The 20,638-nt window shown below is 34.6% G+C and overlaps 2 protein-coding genes and 1 pseudogene across 3 annotated transcripts; all 3 read left to right on the forward strand.

Annotated features, from left to right (window-relative positions):
* Positions 1-741: 741 nt before the first annotated feature.
* Positions 742-8,064, forward strand: LOC132114849 (pleckstrin homology domain-containing family A member 2-like). 2 transcript variants are annotated; one of them, XM_059523208.1, is made up of 12 exons: positions 742-933; positions 1,583-1,765; positions 2,417-2,473; positions 2,558-2,606; positions 2,689-2,786; positions 3,044-3,175; positions 3,255-3,371; positions 3,968-4,036; positions 4,133-4,203; positions 6,090-6,153; positions 6,565-6,642; positions 7,390-8,064. In XM_059523208.1, the coding sequence occupies exons 2-12, from the start codon at positions 1,625-1,627 to the stop codon at positions 7,672-7,674; spliced, it is 1,161 nt and encodes a 386-aa protein (XP_059379191.1). In that variant the 5' UTR covers positions 742-933; positions 1,583-1,624; the 3' UTR covers positions 7,675-8,064. The 2 variants fall into 2 exon arrangements, with proteins under 2 accessions (XP_059379191.1, XP_059379192.1); XM_059523209.1 differs by having other exon boundaries at positions 1,602-1,765.
* Positions 8,065-9,656: 1,592 nt separating this feature from the next.
* Positions 9,657-13,656, forward strand: LOC132115038 (ankyrin repeat and SOCS box protein 13-like; annotated as a pseudogene).
* A 1,047-nt stretch (positions 13,657-14,703) lies between these two features.
* On the forward strand, positions 14,704-19,696 carry LOC132114851 (GTPase NRas). Its single transcript, XM_059523210.1, has 5 exons — positions 14,704-14,990; positions 17,520-17,650; positions 18,811-18,989; positions 19,173-19,329; positions 19,409-19,696. Exons 2-5 carry the CDS (start codon positions 17,540-17,542, stop codon positions 19,526-19,528), a joined length of 567 nt encoding a protein of 188 aa, XP_059379193.1. The 5' UTR covers positions 14,704-14,990; positions 17,520-17,539; the 3' UTR covers positions 19,529-19,696.
* Positions 19,697-20,638: the final 942 nt, after the last annotated feature.

Below are 20,638 nucleotides of genomic sequence, written 5' to 3' on the forward strand. Positions count from 1 at the left end.
AATAGTAATTTAAATAAACTATTTTGGCTAAGCACACTTATTCCCTGGTCCAGCTATCAGGTAATTATTGTGTTAACAAAGCAAGAACAAACATGCCAAATTTAACAATTGTACCTTCGGGTGAACAGGTGTAAGGTTTCAGTTTTTCGTCTATGATGTTTTTAGTTAAATTTTTTATTTTCCTTTGAATTTTATGGTGTAGCCTAATTTAAAATTACGACTAGAGGCATGTTTATTTAAATGCAGGAATGATCTCATTAAATATTTTGTTTAATTAATTGACACAGACAAGGGCAGGTTATTTTATTTGGGGCTTATGCATCTTGTTATAAAATACAAGTTGTGCATATTTTACCATTTGACACAACTGAAAATATAGTTGCGATTGGTTTTTTTTTTTTTTTAAGAGGGGTTGACTTTTATACCTATTTAGCATTTTTACAATGAATAATATACTAACTTTTTTCATACTTTGGACAATTATGTAGCAGCGAACTGTTGCTATGGATACCAGTCAGATGATTCGCGGTCTGACAGAACTGTAATCGAACTCTATAATTACTAGAACTGCTTGAATGCACTGAAATTGTTAAATCTTAAAAATATTTGTATAAAAACAACGTGATTCGCACGCTCTTAAGCTCTCGGCCAATGCGTCGTTTCTGAGACTGCTTCTACTGGGTTCCGCTTTCCGCATATGGAAAAAAAAATACATAAAGATCCACTACCGGATGTGTTAGTTTTGGTTTTAACTCAACTTGCTGTCAACCCGGAAAGAGGCTGCGCTCGAGGCACAGGGCTCGGCTTTTCGCGCGGAGCTTTCATCTGTTTTGGCGGATAAATGAGCGTTTATTGTTTTGTGAGAGCGCGCAGAACAGCACACACGCAGCAGAACGCGGATGAGTCACGAGCCTTTGGGATTTTGGAAGTGAAGTAAGTAGATATTAGGTGTGGCAGTTGTGCGCAACACCGACTTCCTCTCATACCCCGTAATACAGTTTTCCATGGGAGTTCATGAAAACCTGGTCCAGGTGAAGCACACCTGAATCCACCTGTCATGGACACTCTGAAAACTTGCCCTTGTTCCACTTATGCTGGATTTACAGGATTCCCACGCTTATTGTAACTTATTTTAAACTTATAGTCATTGATTTTTTAAGCTGTGCTCAGCTCTACTTTTTTCTGCTAGAAATTATTATGTGTAAGTGTAGCCTCTATAAAATAGGCTACATTTGAGATATTATTTAATCACGAGCTACTGGAAAAGTAATTCATTTTTCATAAGTTGTGGGAATCCTGGAGTTAGCTACTAATGTATGTGTACAGTCAAACCAAAAATTGAGACAGATATAATTATTTCTATTTTTTTTTAATTAGTGGGTGCAGGACACTATAGTTCATTTATGTAAGTGAGGATAGCAAAATAAAGTAAACTGGAATATTATACCCAAAAATTCTTCATACAGTGGACCACCAGTTAAAATAAAAAAAATGTGGTCCAAAAATTATTCAGACACTTTGACCTGACCATGTTTTGCTTAGGTGTCTGACATTATGACATTAAGTATCTGACATTACGTAGATTTTTTGGGTTTGTTTAGGTTTGGTTTTACAGATCTGGGACATGCCTTACCTGGACAGACAAAATCGGACCTGTGGATTCCTGGATATTGAGGAAAATGAGAACAGTGATAAGTTTTACCGGCGTTATTTTATCTTGGATACTCATGAGAATTTTCTCCTATGGTATATGGACAATCCACAGGTACTGCTCTTTGTGTGCAAGTGCATTCCAGTAGCTTTAAACAGAAGTTGCAGTTAGGGCTGCACAATTAATCGAATTTCTAATCGCGATTACAATTTTGGATGCCACAATTACTTATTTGTTCAAAGTGTCAATTAATCGTTCAAAGTCTACTTATGTTATTCTGTGTGCTTGAGATATGTTTTTTCTTTCTACATGTTATCTTAAGGTTTTTTCCCATTATTTAAAATTGTAGTTTTAGTATAACATTTTAATATCATTCATATTTGTACTTTTTTATAAATTAAAGAAGAAACCAATCCGATGTACATTTGAGGCTTAATACTATAGAAATGCACTAAAAGTTTTTCAGTTAGAGCATTTTCAGGTTGTTTATTTTCATATAAAAATATGGCATGGAGTTGCATAAAACAATGGTATAAACATCATTCAATGTAAATTGTGATAATCATAATTAATAATCGCAATCAAGAAATTTTAAGGGAATAATCGACAATTGTGAATTTTGTCATAATCGTGCAGCCCTAGTTACAGGATAGCTTTACAGAGGATTTTCTTATTTACCTAAACTCAAAACCTCAACTTTGCATTCAAAAAATTTTAATCCTGAATTTTTGCATAACTATTTTTGCCTGTTTCCTTAAAAAACAGAACTTGCCTCCGGGAACAGTGTCTGTTGGGAGTTTGCGACTAAGTTACATTTCAAAGGTATCACATTCTACCATAATTTAAAAAAATATATACAATACTTTTTTTTTTTTTTAATAATTACTTATTTAGCTTTGCTTGTAGGTTAATGAAGCATCAGTAAAGCAGAAACCAAAAGCAGAATTTTGCTTTGGTAAGTACATACAGTCGGTATGTTTTTTTTTTTTTACAGTATCAATAGCTTACATTTATTTATTCATTTATTTATCTTTCAGTAATAAATGCATTGTCCAGACGGTACTTTCTGCAAGCCAATGATGCTATGGACTTGAAGGAATGGGTCATTGCTCTGAATAATGCCACCAAAATTACAGTATGCAGAGCTTTTTGCTTACATGCTGTTGTTATTTTTGTGGTTTTCTTTGTCATTTCTCATCCATGTGCTAATCAAAATTATAAACCTGGACTTAATCCACAAATAAGCATTCTTATTTAGGAGATGAAAGAAGAGATTATACCTTGATTTATGCAAAGTCTATTCTTTTTAGTTTAGTTTGGCTAGTTGTATTTAAATAAACAAATGAAACTTTATGCATATACTGTATATTAATCAGTACATATCTTTTTAAGGTTCCAAAAGCCTCACCAGTGGCCCAAAGCTCTGATGCCACAAATGTTTCAAATCCAAGTCAGTCAACATCTCGACAGGCATATAAAACAGAAATTGTGGGAGGTGTGGTTGTGCACACACCAGTCCAGCAGGTAACAGATTTGTATGTGTTCTTTATTCATGTTTTTAATTTAGGAAAATATGAATATGAATGAATTGTGCTTTCCTCAGAGTGAAAATGAGGACGTCTTCACGAGTGAACTAGGATCACACATCTCTTTAAGGAGATGCCAGAGTGTGCATCCAAATATAGTGAGGTCTGGCTACTGTGTCAAGCAAGGAAATGTGGTAAGACCAGTGTCTTCTGATATCAGTGGAGTTTAATCAGCTTTTGCAGATTGCTATGGATGTAGTTGTTAAAGGAATAGTTCATCCAAAAATTAAAATTTGCTGAAAACGTACTCATCCTCAGGCAATCTAAGATGTAGATGAGTTTGTTTCTTCATCAGACCGATTTGAAGAAATTTAGCATTATGTCACTTGCTCACCAGTGGATCCTCTGCAGTGAATGGGTGCCGTCAGAATGAAAGTCCAAACAGCTGATAAAAACATCAAAATAATCCACAACTAATTCACACAACTCCTGGTTTGTTAGTAATTTGTTCAGATAAAGAAACAAATTCATCTACATCTTAAATGACCTGATGGTACATTTACAGCAACTTTTTATTTTGGGGCAAACTATTCCTTTAATTTTGCATACCATTGGGCTTATGGAGTTCTTAGTATTACATGATTTCTGATAAATATAATTTTGTATAATAACTGGATCGCCACTTGAAGCCCAATGTAAAATCTGGGTGCTGCAAAATTAGAAACACTGCTATAAAAACATGTTAAAAGAATTTTGTCATCACCACAATTAAATCACATATTTCTTTTAGAGGAAAAGCTGGAAGAGGAGGTTTTTTATCCTAGATGATCAAACCGTGAGCTACTATAAATCTGAAATGGTGAGATGCTGGAATGGTAAACTCTTTAAAAGAATGCAAATAATTTAGATTTATATAATGAACAGAAATGTAAACCAGTACTCTGTGTCTGTTTAGGATAAGGAACCACTGAGAAGTATTAGATTGCGGGATGTGCTAAAAGTTAACGAGTGTCTTGTGAAATCAGGGTGAGAGCATTGGTTTCTTTTTTTGTCTGTTCACAAAAAATGGCATGTCTTTACAGGAGCTTTCAATCTTTAATATATATATATATATATATATATATATATATATATATATATATATATATATATATATATATATATATATATATACAGTACAGACCAAAAGTTTGGACACACCTTCTCATTCAAAGAGTTTTCTTTATTTTCATGACTATGAAAATTGTAGGCTCACACTGAAGGCATCAAAACTATGAATTAACACATGTGGAATTATATATGGAATTATATACATAACAAAAAAGTGTGAAACAACTGAAAATATGTCATATTCTAGGTTCTTCAAAGTAGCCACCTTTTGCTTTGATTACTGCTTTGCACACTCTTGGCATTCTCTTGATGAGCTTCAAGAGGTAGTCACCTGAAATGGTCTTCCAACAGTCTTGAAGGAGTTCCCTGAGAGATGCTTAGCACTTGTTGGCCCTTTTGCCTTCTGTCTGTGGTCCAGCTCACCCCTAAACCATCTCGATTGGGTTCAGGTCCGGTGACTGTGGAGGCCAGGTCATCTGGCGCAGCACCCCATCACTCTCCTTCTTGGTCAAATAGCCCTTGATGCCTTCAGTGTGAATCTACAATTTTCATAGTCATGAAAATAAAGAAAACTCTTTGAATGAGAAGGTGTGTCCAAACTTTTGGTCTGTACTGTATATATATATATATACAGTACAGACCAAAAGTTTGGAAACATTACTATTTTTAATGTTTTTGAAAGAAGTTTCTTCTGCTCATCAAGCCTGCATTTATTTGATCAAAAATACAGAAAAAACAGTAATATTGTGAAATATTATTACAACTTAAAATAATAGTTTTCTATTTTAATATACTTTAAAAAAATAATTTATTCCTGTGATGCAAAGCTGAATTTTCAGCATCATTACTCCAGCCTTCAGTGTCACATGTATCATCCAGTCTATCACATGATCATTTAGAAATCATTCTAATATTCTGATTTATATTGAGTGTTGGAGACAGTTCTGGTGTCTAATATATTTGATGAATAAAAGGTTAAAAAGAACTGCATTTATTCAAAATAAAAAAACAAAAATTCTAATAATATATATTCTAATAATATATTTTCTTTACTATCACTTTTTATCAATTTAACACATCCTTGCTGAATGAAAGTATTGATTTTATTTAAAAAGAAGAAAAAAAATGACTGACCCCAAATTACTGACCAGTAGTGTATATTGTTATTACAAAATATTTATATTTTAAAAACATAGCTTCTTTTTTTTTTTTTATTATTATTTATTCATCAAAGTATCCTAAAAAAGTATCACATGTTCTGAAAAAATATTAAGCAACAGAACTGTTTCCAACTTTGATAATGAATCATCATATTAGAATGATTTCTAAAGGTACATGTGATAATGATCCTAAAAATTCAGCTTTGCATCACAGAAATAAATGATAATTTAAAGTATAATATATTTAAAAACAATTATTTTAAATTGTAATAATATATCACAATATTAAATTTTTTCTGTGTTTTTGATCAAATAAATGCAGGCTTGATGAGCAGATGAAACTTCTTTCAAAAACTTTAAATTAGCAATGTTTCCAAACTTTTGGTTTGTACTGTATATATATATATATATATATATATATATATATATACACAGTATACAGTATATATACAGTAGTTTTCTTTTTGAATATATTTTAAAATGTAATTTATTCTTGTGACGCAATGCTGAATTTTCAGCATTATTACTCCAGTCTTCAGTGTCACATGATCCTTCAGAAATCATTCTTATATGCTGATTTGCTGCTCAAGAAATGTTTATCTTCTGTACTTTTGTTATTATTTATTGTGGTGTTTGTTGTAGGGATCTGCTGTCTCGTGATAATCTTTTTGAAATCATCACCAGTACCAGAACATTCTACATTCAGGTAACACTTGACTAAATCCATTTATAATAGTCCAGGTGTCAGTGATAAAGGTACCACATTTAAAAATAAATCATGTTGTTTATCTCATTGACTAGCATCCAAATCTGCAGCTGTGTGTCAGTGTATTTAAAGATCAACTGTTTTTTGAATCGTCCTTGCATAAATGCTCTGTCACTCAAGCGAAACGTAAATAACTAAATAACTATAAATTATTTTCAAGCGTTTATGTGACAGGTGTTTATATGGCTACTGTACTGTTGAGGCATGTTGTAAATGCAAATGAGGCTTACGGAGAACTTTAATTCTTTATTTCATATAGCACAACTGAACAACTTGATGTCAGTTTAACCTACGTGTGTGTGTGTGTGTGTGTGTGTGTGTGTGTGTGTGTGTGTGTGTGTGTGTGTGCAGACAGACACCCCAGAAGAAATGAAGGGCTGGATCAAGGAAATTGCTTCAAAAATACAAGACTTTCGAGGGCCATCTAAGGTTAATATTCTTAAACTGTTTTTAAAAAAATAAATCGAGTAAAGACATCATTGATAGCTAGCTGACAAAAAGATGAATTATTATTTTATTTTTTATTTTTTGTATTCAGTGTTATTTATCATAGTTTTCAGATATTGTTTACTAATATGTTTTAATGTCAATTTTTTCATTGTTTATTCCATTTGACTTTATGAATATTACAAGCAGTTATAAGAATTATAATTAAATATAAATACTAGATACTTCTAGACACCATCTTCTATCAAATTAACAACAATCTTAGCTTTATGTTATAAATATTTTTTCAGTTCTCTCCAAAAATCTTGTATATTAGGACACATTTGTGACTTGTTTTTATTTTTACTCTTATATGGTACTGTACTCTTATATGGTATTACTGTATGTTTAAGAGTTATACTATACATATTAGATATATGGTATGTATATATATATTTAAAACATTCATAGTTGGAAGTTTACATTTGTTGTTAATTTTAAATTGTTCACACACAGGCAGTTTTTACCACTGAAAAAAAATAATTTCACTCTGAGTTTAATGAGCAATTATAATAATTAAATCAAATATAAATGCTACATTTTTATCACCATGCAACACAAAATGCATTAACATTACACCAGCTTCTATAGAATTGTAACTTCATTTTATAAATGTTTTTTTTTTTGTTGTTCTTTCCAAAAAAAACAATAAAAGAGCATTTCTGACCGTTATCTTCTCTTGATTGACAGTTGCGCTGTTCCGGCAAAGTCTTTTCTGTGCAGAGGAAGCCTCAGCTTGTGAAGTCCTGCTCCACTGCAGATTCGTGGCAGCCGTGGACCCCGGTGCCCAGTCAGGAGAAGCATTTGAAGGAAGAGGGTCAAAGAGAAGGGCCATACAGCTCTCTTCCCTCACTCTCACACTTTCAGTCAACGACTCAACAAACTCGACAACGGCACCATTCCCAGCCTCAACTCCCTCCCAGCGTCACAGACTTTCCTGACAGTCTTGACCATCTCCGCTCCACTGATGTTTAGTTGCTTTAATGAATACTGCTGGCCAGCACATGGATAGTGTTATGATTTTAACCCTTTGATTGTTGCTTTTCTTGTTTTCTCAGTGGTGCACACACAAGTGCTTCAGTCATTGCAATGCTGCTCACTTACTCTAAAGGAATAGTTCCAAAATTAGTTGCCAAATAGCACCCAAAGATTCTGTCATTATTTACTTACCCACCTGTCAAGCTCCAACAAGCAATGTATGGCAAGAATTGTGTACCAATTCTTCAAGCAATTGTACTTTTGTGTTCTATAGAAAAAAGAACAAAACAAACAAACAAAAAATTTGGAATAATATGTGGAAGAGAATTGTCATTCTGGGTGAACTGTTCCTTTAAAAGAATGTGTCTTTTTATGTATGTAGGAATGTAAAATATTACAGATAATATTTCTTTACCAAATTTCCCAAGGCATACAGTGGGATCTGAAAGAGTGAGACTGAACTTGTGAACTGCTTTTATTTTGTATTATGTACTATATGTGTATGACGATATTTTCAGCACAAAAATGAGTGAAAAGTACAAAAAAAGAAAAAAAAAAGATGGTAGATCCATCTTTTGCTTTAATGACAGCAGCACTTGAACTGACATGAACTGATGAACATGTGATTCAGGACGAATTGAGAATGTTCCAAAGAGCATCTAGTGCACTGCAATGGACACATGATTATTATTTTCTGTTTGTTTTACATTATTACTTTGTTTTAAATATGAAATACATTTCCAGATTCAAAAATTAGATTTTCAATGTGGTCTCAAACTTTTGGACCCACCTGTATACTTGAAAGTGTTGTTGGTTCGTGTGGTAGACTTAAGGCATCTGGACGTATTTTGAAGACATTTTGTTTTCAACATCACTATGAAGCCACTTGAAGGATTAGGAAAATTTTGACAAGACATTCAATGATGATCTTCGTGACTGAAAACGTTTTTAATACTGTTTACTTTGAAATGCCTGAAAATGTATAGAATTATTTCTTTTTTGTTGTTGTTGTGAATGGTACTATATGTTGACAAGTACTACTTGATTTTTCTGTTGCTCAAACTACTTGTTTTATATATATATATATATATATATATATATATATATGTGTGTGTGTGTGTGTGTGTGTGTGTGTGTGTGTGCGTCACTGATCGTCGCTTTGCACATAAAATAAACCAGTTCTTGAAGGACAAAAAAGGGCTGTGTTAAGTCTTTGCTCCTCCAGTCCAAACAGCGTCGCGATTGGGCAAGATAAAGCAGAGCGATCCAAAATGGGCGGAGTTTGGGTCAGACACGGGTCTGGTCCATGGTCTGGTCTCAATCAGCTGCTTGGTGTTAATATAAATATGCTATTTTAATAAATCATTTAAATTTTCCTAATTCAGTTGCTGTTATACTTCAGATTATGGCAGAAGTAGACGCGCATTGTTTTGTGGTAGCTATTACTTTTCTCAGCGCTGATGAGAATGGACCAATCACAGACGTCACGTTTTTGGTTAGTTGCTAATAATGTTAATTTACTTATTTTAAACAGACCACTTGTGCGGCTTCAAATATATGTCAGATACCAATATTTCAAATTAACCTTTTTAAACTTAAACGATTTTAATGGACAAATGTATCCAATAAGACCAAAAACACCCTCAGATTTGAGGCTTAACGAGAATTCGTCTTTTTGAGCCACAATGCGCCTATCTCTATAACTAAAGCATCATTCACCACTAAACTGAAAGCAGGTCGTGTTTGTAAACTATGGCTGGCATTCATGCCGTTTAGATTTTTTGGTGATATTGGTAAATAGATTGTAAGATGTCTCACCTGTTATATGAAACTTGCTATACTGCAAGTAACCAGCAGTCTGGTAATCATTTGACTCTGCAGGACAGAGTTCACTGTAACTGTATTTATTTAGCAGTTATATAGTTGCCTTGAGCAAGGCTCGATGACAGATATTGTTGCCAGAACTATAATGCGATCACATGCCATTTGGCCTTGAATCAGTCACCAATGACTTTCTAAAGCCCTGGATCAGTGTGACCTGAGTCAACCGATGGATCAGTCGGTTTTTGCTGTCCTGTTCGTGTCCTTTGGAAATGTTTCTTTGCTGTGCAATGCAATAAGATCATTTTGAAACCATACAGACAGGTACATGACACTGTTACAGCCCTTATGAAAACACTGATGATCAGCAGTGCCTGAAATGGTTAAATGTCCTAAACTCGATTTCTCAGAATGCTGTAATTTACCTTTTTTTAATCGAGTACAAAAAGTTGTTGCTGTGTTGAGCTGAATTAAATTCCTTTGTTGTGTGTCTGTGCTATATGTATATATATATACATACAGAAACACACACATACTTACATAAATTTTTTGGAGGGGAGACAGGACTGAAACTATTATTATTATATGATAATAAAATACATGTGGCACTTCCAGTCGGTATAGGAACAACAATAGTTCATATACAAAAAAAAAAAAATTTCAGGCATATTTAGAACAATAATTGATAACATGAAAATAGTCTATTTAAAGTTCACAGTTCACCCCCCCCCCCACAAAAAAAAAAGTAATTTTACATTTTTAAGAGAATTTTTGTAATCTTTGTCTGTGCTACTATCCTTCAAACCACAAGATTTTATCAATTTTTCAGCAAGATTTTTAGTAATTTAAAATATAATAACATTTAGTATGGTCACTTTTTCTATTATATATTTAATCCAGTTGAGGTCAGAATAAGTTTGTTGTTTAAAGGTGCCATCTGTCATGTCTGGCAAAAAAATCAAGTCATACTCCACATTCCATACCAGATGGGGGCAGTATGCCTCAATAAAGTGAATTGGTCTACTCTAGAGTAACAAACGAGAAACGGCATAGTCTCTATGCTCCGCCCCTACCCTCACAACAACCCTACAGCCTTAGCCGAAGCCTAAGAGGACGTTTTGCCTCTAGAGGAACGTTGGGTGATGTCAAGTGATTTTGAAACATGACATCTTCAAGCTACTCCCCTTCACCTTTACCAGTGAATATGTTCATATATGTTTTGTTCATATTACATTTTGAGTTGTATATACACATTATTTGAATTAAATTAATTTGACAGACAGCATTCTGTCAACATCATTGGTCAACATCAGACAGCTGATGTTGACAAAGCTAGCGCCAACCAATGTAACCAGAGCTGCCAACTCTCAAGCATTCACCGTGAGACACACGCAATTGACTCTTTTCACACGCTTTCACGGCACACATCAATTTTCTCATGCACAGAAAAACCACGAAGCAAAGAGGACACGGACACCAACAGACTAGACAGAGCAGGTTAGTTATGATATAAAAAAAATATCAGATTCTGTCAATTTTATTACGCAATTCAAACAATACCGTTTTGGCACTTGTAAATGTTACATGGCAGATCCCTACCGCACGTGAACCGATCATCTCTACTATAGTAACAAACGCAGCTATGGTTAGCCATTGCTAACATTAGCATGTTTATCGAACAGCCTTCGATACATTTCTATGTTATAACTTCCCGAAAAAAATACGCAAACATATAAAACAAACTTCTAGCGAAATACTAACAGCATCTTACTTACCAATCCAAAAGAAATGTTGCAAGTTCGGAGTCGAACCTCATTTCTTTCAAGTCCATCAGTTTTCTCCAGCGATGGAAAGCAGTGCCGATGTTTACTCTGGTTCGGCTCCTTTTATCGGATTTGATTTGTGATTCCGAGCGCGGTTGTTTCCCTTTAGCGGGTGGTGGTGGTAGGGGTCTCTTGCCAAGGGCTTCAGCCATCCTTCCGCTCTCTTCCCTGAACTGAAATTAAGTAGTGGGCTGTACTTTCCACACGATTGACATCAAGTTCAAGTACGCCCACAAGCCGTGCGAGTTATTCGTGTATTGCAGGTTGGCTGGTGGTTATGTTGCCCGCATACCTCCTCCCATGGCCGAAACTGGTATTACGACACCTGTCGGGCCGTGGCTAGTAATGCTAATGCTAATTAAGGTTGATATCTCTGCAGCACTATAACTTTACATTTTTTTTAATGACATCATCGCCCTTATTGCTTCTCATTCTTTTGATGCATGTAGGTCATTTTTTGGATATTTTTACCTCAATCTTTACATATGGTACCTTTAAGTAAATGTATCTTTTACGCTGAATGACAGTTGAACATTATTTTAACCAATACTTTGTTAAAGTTATTTGAAACATTAAAGTAGACATTTTACTTGCTTTTAATGTGTTTTCCATGTTTATAAAATCACTTTTGTAAATTTAATTTGATGTTGACACCAAAATGGGATTTTTCATCTCTGACTATATAAATATATATGTATGTTTACATAAATATGATATGATAAATATGATAAATATGACAAATATTATATATTTCACTTTATGTAACTGATGCATCATTTAGAAATCATTTATCTACTATAAGTACTATCTAAAGCTATGTTTTGAAGTTTTTTCTGTCTCTCCATTCTACCCACAGCACATGGTCTGGGGTTCTGGACCAATCGTTCACCAGTGCATGAGGCCACAGCTCAGGGCAGAGCCCTCCATGAGGCCTGTATTCAGGGCCAAGCGCAGTGTGTGAAGCTGCATCTGAATGCCGGAGCTCATGTAAGGCTGTTCTCCACACTGCAGGCCTCATGAATCTGTCAGCGCATCGGTTGTTAACACTGCTGTCATTGTTAACAGGTTGATGCTCGTAACATTGATGGCAGCACTCCGTTGTGTGATGCCTATGCTGCTGGTAGTCTGGAGTGTGTGAAGTTTCTGTTAGATCATGGAGCCATGGTGAATGCTCCAATCTTCACCTTCTCACCCCTGCATGAGACCTGTTATGTTATTATTATGTTAACAAAATAGTGTTACTGCAAATCTCACTATTTTAAAATGAACATAAATCTCTTGTTGTTTCATTGTAGCAGATATTAAAAAACAAACTTCTGTGCACAATTTCTTTGATTCATAGTTCTTTTCTTGTTTTTAGGTGCGAATGTAAATGCTGCTAAACTTCACGAAACTGCTTCGCATCATGCTGCAAAAGTGAAAAATATGGAACTAATTGAGCTTTTGGTTGAATTTGGGGAAAATGTTTTCACCCAAGGCAACCTCGGAAAAAAGCCCATTCAGTACACGAGACCTGACTCTTTTACAAATGTAAGTAGAAAATGTTTTGCTTATAAATTTTGGTTTGTTTGGTATAATGATAGATGATGTTTTTCAAGGGGTCATATCATGCAATATACATTTTTCATTGTTTCTTTGAGATAAAAGGGCTTATTGTGAATGCTAAACATACTGTAACATTCAAAACTTCCTCCAGAAGTTCAACCAGACTTTTTACTGAAACTCATTTACTGAAACTAAACCACTAAAAAGAATGGAAGCACAGCATGAAAAAATGGCCTGGTTTATTTTTAGGGTCAGAGAACCATAATATTAATACTAATCTTAATATTAAATTGTAAAATGACTTCTTTAAAGTCAGTAAATTGTAAGAATTAAATTTGTTTTTTATTAGTTTGGCTAAAGCAGAAAATTAATTTACATCATCCCATTGTCAACTTATTGTTTGATATCTTTCAGCCAGGCCTCTCAGTCTTCAGCAGTTATGCAGAATTGCTTTCAGAAATGCCCTTAGGAAACGGGCACTGGGGGTGTTGACTCAACTGGGCCTCCCAAATCAAATCATCTGTTTCCTCTCTTATTTACCAGCTCCTCCCCTGGAGCTCTTCCAGCCCTGATGATCTATTCTACTGCACTGTTTCTGTCAAGATCATGATAAATGGACATGACAATGACTGTGTTTAAGAATAAGGGACATAGCCCATTAGTTTCCAGGAGGAAGAAGATTCATTATTGTGAAGGGCAGCTACTGTAACAGCTGCACTCAGTATTTGTCACGTATGTTTGATATTTTCCTGCTGTTACAGCAGCGAACCAACAGAAGACACTTGGTATGGATGCAGTTTACTTCCAAAATTCCTAGAATAATTTGACTGGGAAAGAAGCACCTTTCACATTGTTTTCTGAATTGCATCATGTTTTGGCTGCTGACACATCTTAAGTAAGTAAGTTTATTTCGAGCAAAGAAAATTAAAATAACAATTATACATATTAACACATACATAGAAAAAAAGAACAGTTTATCTCACATATATATGTATCCATACATATATAGTAACTACACACAAATATGCACACATATATACATGTATATGCACACATACATATGCATATACACATACATATATTTACATACATACATATACATACACATACACACATTTATACACATTACAATTATGATACCCATATCTATATATATAAAACTTGCTCGAAAGGGAGTGGGAAGAAGTAGAATTTGCTCCCACCCCTAATTCGTACAATGACATCATACATATCTTACAATGAGGCACAATAAGACAAAGAGCTTTTTTTCTTTCCAAACCATAATATTAGTTATATAATAATGTTTTATAATCTGCATTGTATGATTTTATTTACATTACTATATTTGTAAATAAATACATTGTATATAAAATAGTCTTATTTTTATTCCGGTTTTATATTAATTATGCATATTGTGCAAATAATAGCAAGTTCTCATTTAAATGTGTATAAAATATAAGTAAATGTATTGTGCAAATGCTTCCTGTTGTACATATATAGTTTGAAAATGTTGTTTTGGCTTTACTTCTGTTGTGACTTATTGACAATTGTCAAATAAATTGTCATTTCTTAATTAATTACAAAATATTGCATTTATGTTTTACTTGACTGGTGTTGAGAATTGACCAGACTTACTATTTACAAAGTCTTAATTTTGCATACCAAACGTATATCTATTTAAGCTTTATTCGTAGATATTGCCTTTTCTCTGCGCTTCTTCAGGAACAGGAACACTACTGTTGTACTTTTATTATCTTAATTATTATTATTATTATTATTACATCATCAGACGTGGCCGTATTGCAGCCACAACGGCAGGACTTTTATTTTGACGTGATTTGTGGAATTCTGAAGCCGGAAGTCGCTGTGAATCGTGAAGTTCTGAGGGAAGCTGCTTGGTCAACTCTTGTTCAAAACTTTGGGCAGACTTAATTAACTGCTGTTTTTACAAGCTGAATCTGTAGTCTCCTGACGAATCCTGTTCGTACGGGTCGCGTGGCTTCCAGGCGAGTGTGAAGTGGCGTTTAAAGTGCTCCTCATGGCATTATTTTGGGCGAGAGAGCAGTAACTCGCAGAGCCCTGTTGATCAGATCAGCCAGAGGTCGCAGAACTGCAGTGTAAGCGGTGAGTTTCCTTCTCCACGCCTTACATACTCTCTCTGTCGCGTTTATACCCGTCCTCGGCTGTTTACATTCATTTTCATATGTACTGGCAGTCTGGCACTGTGATATGTTTAAAGGGCTTCCTCCTTTGTACGCCATAAGGCTGTGACTCAAATCCCAGTGTGCTGTATACATAGCATTATGGCACATGTGAGATACATGTAGTTTAGGTTTCTTTTATGTATAGATCTGTATACTTAAAAGATCTTTTAAGTTTTCTGTGCCAGGTATTTGCTGTTGATTTGCCTATTGTGTTTCTGTAAGGGGTTTGTCCTAATATGATGAATACAAACATGGTATCAATAAATAATCAATGAGCTCATAAAAGCCACAAGCAAGGTAATGGGATGTTATGAGATGTTTAAAGTGCAGATTTATATAAAGTAGACCACAACCGTAATCCTGTGTAAAGTTGTCATTTACTAACTCTATGGTTGTTTAAATTGTGTGACTTTCTGTACAAAATGAAAAAATAATAAGCAGCCACTGACTTTTATTGCATGCAGTGCAGTAAAACATCAATCTGTCTAAATGACAGATTAAGGGAAGCTACTCTTCTCAGAAAGAAAAAAATAGGATTGATATTTGTCCTCAATAACGTATCTTGTCATTTAACTATAGTGTGTTTACAAAAACCTGTTATTATTATTCATATGTATTTAAAGTTTTCCCGTTTTATTATGGAAGCCTGTTTCCAACATAGGATAAAAATAAAGGTAATTCAGATTTTTTTTTCTTACATTTCTGACTTTTACAAATGAAATATTTGTATTAAGTTAACATCTTGCAATTCTATTTCACAATTCTGATTTATTATCTTGAAATTCTGCCTCTAAATCTTGCAGTTCTGACATTTTTTCTTTTTAGAAATGTGAGTGGAAAAAGGTCAAATTTCCTTTTTAAATTATTATTTTTATTTTTTTATCTCATGGCAGGCAAGATTCTATAGTTCACAACCAGTTTTACGTCTATAATGTGTGTGCTACTTTTCAGACTGCATGTGAGTCTGCTAAAACAAAAGCTATTTGGCTGTTGGTTAACATTATCCTGCACAGTGACGTCAGTGGAAAGGGAAAGTTGTTCAAGAGGAAGAGCATGCAATTTAATTTTGATGACACATTATTCTTTTTCTTTAGATCAGCATGCTCAAATGTATAGCTTACATTTTGTTGAAAAATGGATGAGTAAGAAGAATCTTAATTATGTTGAATTGAAAACAGTCAAAAGGATAAAATCAATCTAAAATCGGTCTCAGGTTTAAGTAAAAAACGCTCCGGGGTCAGTGACCTCTGCTTCTCTCTCAGGTTAATGTCTTTTCCTGCCTGTACTCTGAGAATGACTTTGACATTTAGCCGTTCTATAAATAGATTGTAAGGTTAATATTTGCAGAGGGGGGGTGCTTTTCTCCAGAAACTCTTACTATCCTGATGTCAGTGGTCACATGAGAATGGAGAGATTATGAGTCATAAGAATGAGAAGGTACATGAGACAACATTATATTATTCATGGTGCAATATGCTGTTAATTCACAGTCTGTAAACTCTCAGTGCCACAGTCATCCAGACAGCTGCTAGAATTGATACAGCTGTGGCTACAGGGCATGCACACATCAATATAGCATAATTCTTGTCAAGCTGAACAACAATAATTACTGTATTTGCATTATTGTAAGTGGCAGGTTTAGGGATGGGTAGGTGTAGATGTTAATATAACAATCTAATAGGTAGAAAATGTAATTGTTAACTTCTGGCCGTAGCTGTATATCTTCTAGCCACAACCAGAAATCTGCTGAAGCTAGCATGAGTGGGTGGTGTTGTCAAGTCATCGAGTGGAGTTTTTCATTATGTGGTTTCTTTAGTGTCTTAATTATGTAATACCATTGAAAAGTTTGGAGGTCAGTATGATTTTTTTTTTTTTTTTAATTAATGTATGCTTATATTCATTGAATATTATGCATTAAATTGTTTAAAAGTGATGGTGTCAATTATTAATTGTTACAGAATATTTCTACTTTAAATAATGTTCATCAATGACCCCTGAAAATGTATTGTGATATTGAAAGCATATATATGCATGCATATATATATATATATATATATATATATATATATATATAGCGAGAGAGAGAGAGAGATTTCTGAAGGATCATGAGACGGCAGTTATTTTAAATGGTAATAATGTTCAACAATATTACAGTTTTTAACATATTTTTGATCAAATTTGCATCCTTGCTGATCGTTAGAGACTTCTTTCAAAAACCAACCCCAAACTTTTGTCTCTCTCTCTCTCTCTCTCTCTCTCTCTCTCTCTGGATTTAAGCAAAAATAATTGCATTGTCAAAGCAGTAATAAACCAGTGTACAAACACAGAAAATGTGTTGTTAGTCATATTTACGCAGATGTTTTGAAGTATTTATTTGTATGTAAGTCTATTTGTGAGTTCTAAGGTGTTATTAATACATGTACATGCATTCTCTGTGTCTCCATCACAGGTGTCTCTCAGGACTGTAAGATGACCGAGTATAAGTTGGTTGTTGTGGGAGCAGGTGGTGTTGGGAAGAGTGCTTTAACCATCCAGCTCATTCAGAATCACTTTGTGGATGAATATGACCCTACTATTGAGGTACTTCATGACCTTCTGGGTTAAGTGTCTAGGGGTTCATGACCTAGGGGTTAAGTGTCTTGCTCAAGGACACATTGGTGTCTCACAGTGGATTTGAACCCAGGTCTCTCACACCAAAGGCATGTGTCTTATCTACTGTGCCAACACCACCCAAATACCTTACTTAATGAACCGTTATGTTTTTATTACCTTAGATTGAGCTATTTCTATCTACATACACTGCGGGTCCCCTCACTTGAAAGTCGCCATCATGTTTCTACAGTAGCCCTAAATGGACAAACTGCTTTACAGAGTGCGTTTCGTCACTTTGTTGTTCTTGGGAATAAAAACACTGTACACAGTACACTAATATTTGCAATAACATCGGCTTATTGAATAATTAAGTAAATATAATTCTTTAATTTACCTTTGGAAAGAAATATCATTGCTCTCTGCTGTCTTTACCAAGGACATCTTTATCCGTGTCGGCCACCGTAGCTTCTCTAAAGGGAGGGGTGAGCGGGGGACTCAGCCGTTGGTTGCAATTCACAATCTCACCGCTAGATGCCGCTAAAATTCATTTCATTTTAAATGACTGATCAAACTTTACTTGCACTACCACTCAAAATTTTGGGATTAGTTAAAGATTTAAATATTTTTAAAAGACATCTCTTATGTTCAGCAAGGCTGCATTTATTTGGAGGTAATTTTAAAGTAAAAACAATAATATTGCTAAATATATTTTCACTTAAAGTTTTTTTTTTTTTAATGATGCAAAGCTGATTTTTCAGCATCGTTACTCCAATCCTCAGTATCACATGATCCTCCAGAAATCATTCTAATATGCTGATTTGCTGCTCAAGGAAAATCTCATATTATTATTAGTGTTGGAAAAAAGTGGTGTTTAATATATTTGTGGACTGTGAAAACAGACTTTATTTGAAATAGAATCAATGTCAATGTCACTTCCGATCAATTTAATGCATGACCCTAAACTTTTGAATGTTACTGCTCTAGTGGACTGTTGATATTTGACATTTAATGCATGACCATCAGCATTTGGCTTTTTTTATTTTGTCATCATGACCTTCACTGAATATTTAATTAGAATAGGATACACACTGGACATACAGACTGTCACGCATGAAGATTTCCAGTGCTGATCATGGCCGTGTCTTCAGGACTCTTACAGGAAGCAGGTGGTGATTGACGGTGAGACGTGTCTCCTGGACATCCTGGACACTGCAGGTCAGGAAGAGTACAGCGCAATGAGGGACCAGTACATGAGGACAGGAGAGGGTTTCCTCTGTGTCTTTGCCATAAATAACAGCAAATCCTTCGCAGATGTGCATTTGTACAGGTCCGTAAGCCAAAGAAAGGGTTTTCAGTTATATTTCGGAATCCTCTGGATTTTAAGCAGTGGTAAAACAAGTGGATAAAGTTTAAGACATTTCAATAATGTCATAAATTCCATTATAAATATGAAGGAGTATTTGTAATGTTTTCCACAAAGTCTATAATATGCTAATTTGTTGCTCTTTAGAGAACAGATCAAGCGCGTGAAGGACTCTGATGATGTTCCCATGGTCCTAGTGGGGAACAAGTGTGATTTGGCCAGAACGGTGGACACCAAGCAAGCTCAGGAACTTGCCAGAAGCTACGGCATAGAGTTTGTAGAAACTTCTGCCAAGACCAGACAGGTGGGCAAAGACTGATCATCAAAACTCTACTTATATTTTCTCGGTTATGCTTATGAAACATCTCTTTTCACTTTCTTAGGGAGTTGAGGATGCTTTTTACACCCTTGTCCGTGAGATCCGACATTATCGCATGAAAAAGCTCAACAGTAGAGAAGACCGAAAGCAGGGCTGTCTGGGCGTGTCCTGTGAAGTCATGTGAATGCACTGCCTCCCCTTTTTTGTTGTTTTAGTTTTTTAGCAGTTTGTTGACCAGGCAGCTGGAAGCCTCATGACAGTGTGTGCGTGCGTGCGCGTGTGTGTGTGTGCACAGAGTTTGCCCTCTGCTGGCTGAAAGGGATTCATGTACAACTGATCATCTTTCCTGTTGGCCTGCACGTACATTTACGTGTCTTAACAGAGGCTCATTTGTCTCATTTAGTACTTGGGTTTTGCCTCTTCTTTGAGGAAAAAAACTTAAACGGGCATTGAGTTCTTCTTTCTTGACTTCTGACCTGTTATAAAACACACCACATTTCACCACAAAATTGAAATATCTTTTTTTCACATTTTCATGGACATTTATCACTTTCCCCCCTCAAATTCTCATCATAATGCATCCACATATTTACATGCAATTCCTATTATTCTCATTGGTGATTCCCATTGTTGTGATGCAATAAATTCTACTGTAATATGATGTTTTCTTAGAAGTCTAACACCTACTAGTACGATGCATAAATACTTTACAGTTTGTTTTTTTCATTACAGTAATATTAACTAAAAGGGAGATGTGCTTAATTGTCAATAAATATATGATGATGATAATAATGCAAAACATAATAGTCCTAAAAATAGTATTAATATTGTTTACCCAAAATATAAGTTTGCATTTTTATTTACATTTTTAGCGTGAAACCTAGCAGTTTTTTGGAGATTCACCCAAGAATGTTTTAATTACAAGAAGTACATATTTCAGGGAAGAGAAGGAAATGTGATTTTGAATGGTATTTAAATTGGGATTCTTGTAATATAAGACTATCACCATTTATCTTAATATGAAAGCTGTTATCTTCAGTTCTCTTTTAAAAACGCAGTCCTGATGTTGTAAAGGCCTCAAAAGAGAGAACGTGAAATGCCCTTAATCTTAATCTGCAGCTTCAATGCTCCGGAATACTGTGAACGCAGAAGTGCGTGGGATTATTTCTGTTTATTTCTTTCCCTTTTGCCTTTCTTTTCTTTTTCTTTTTTGTTGTAGCCAAAGAGTTTTAGCATTTATATTTACTGTTTCTCCTATACTGTAGTTCCATTTACTCTAGAGTCTAGGGTTTCT

Source organism: Carassius carassius, chromosome 34, assembly GCF_963082965.1.
Source record: "Carassius carassius chromosome 34, fCarCar2.1, whole genome shotgun sequence".
Taxonomy (NCBI): Eukaryota; Metazoa; Chordata; class Actinopteri; order Cypriniformes; family Cyprinidae; genus Carassius; species Carassius carassius.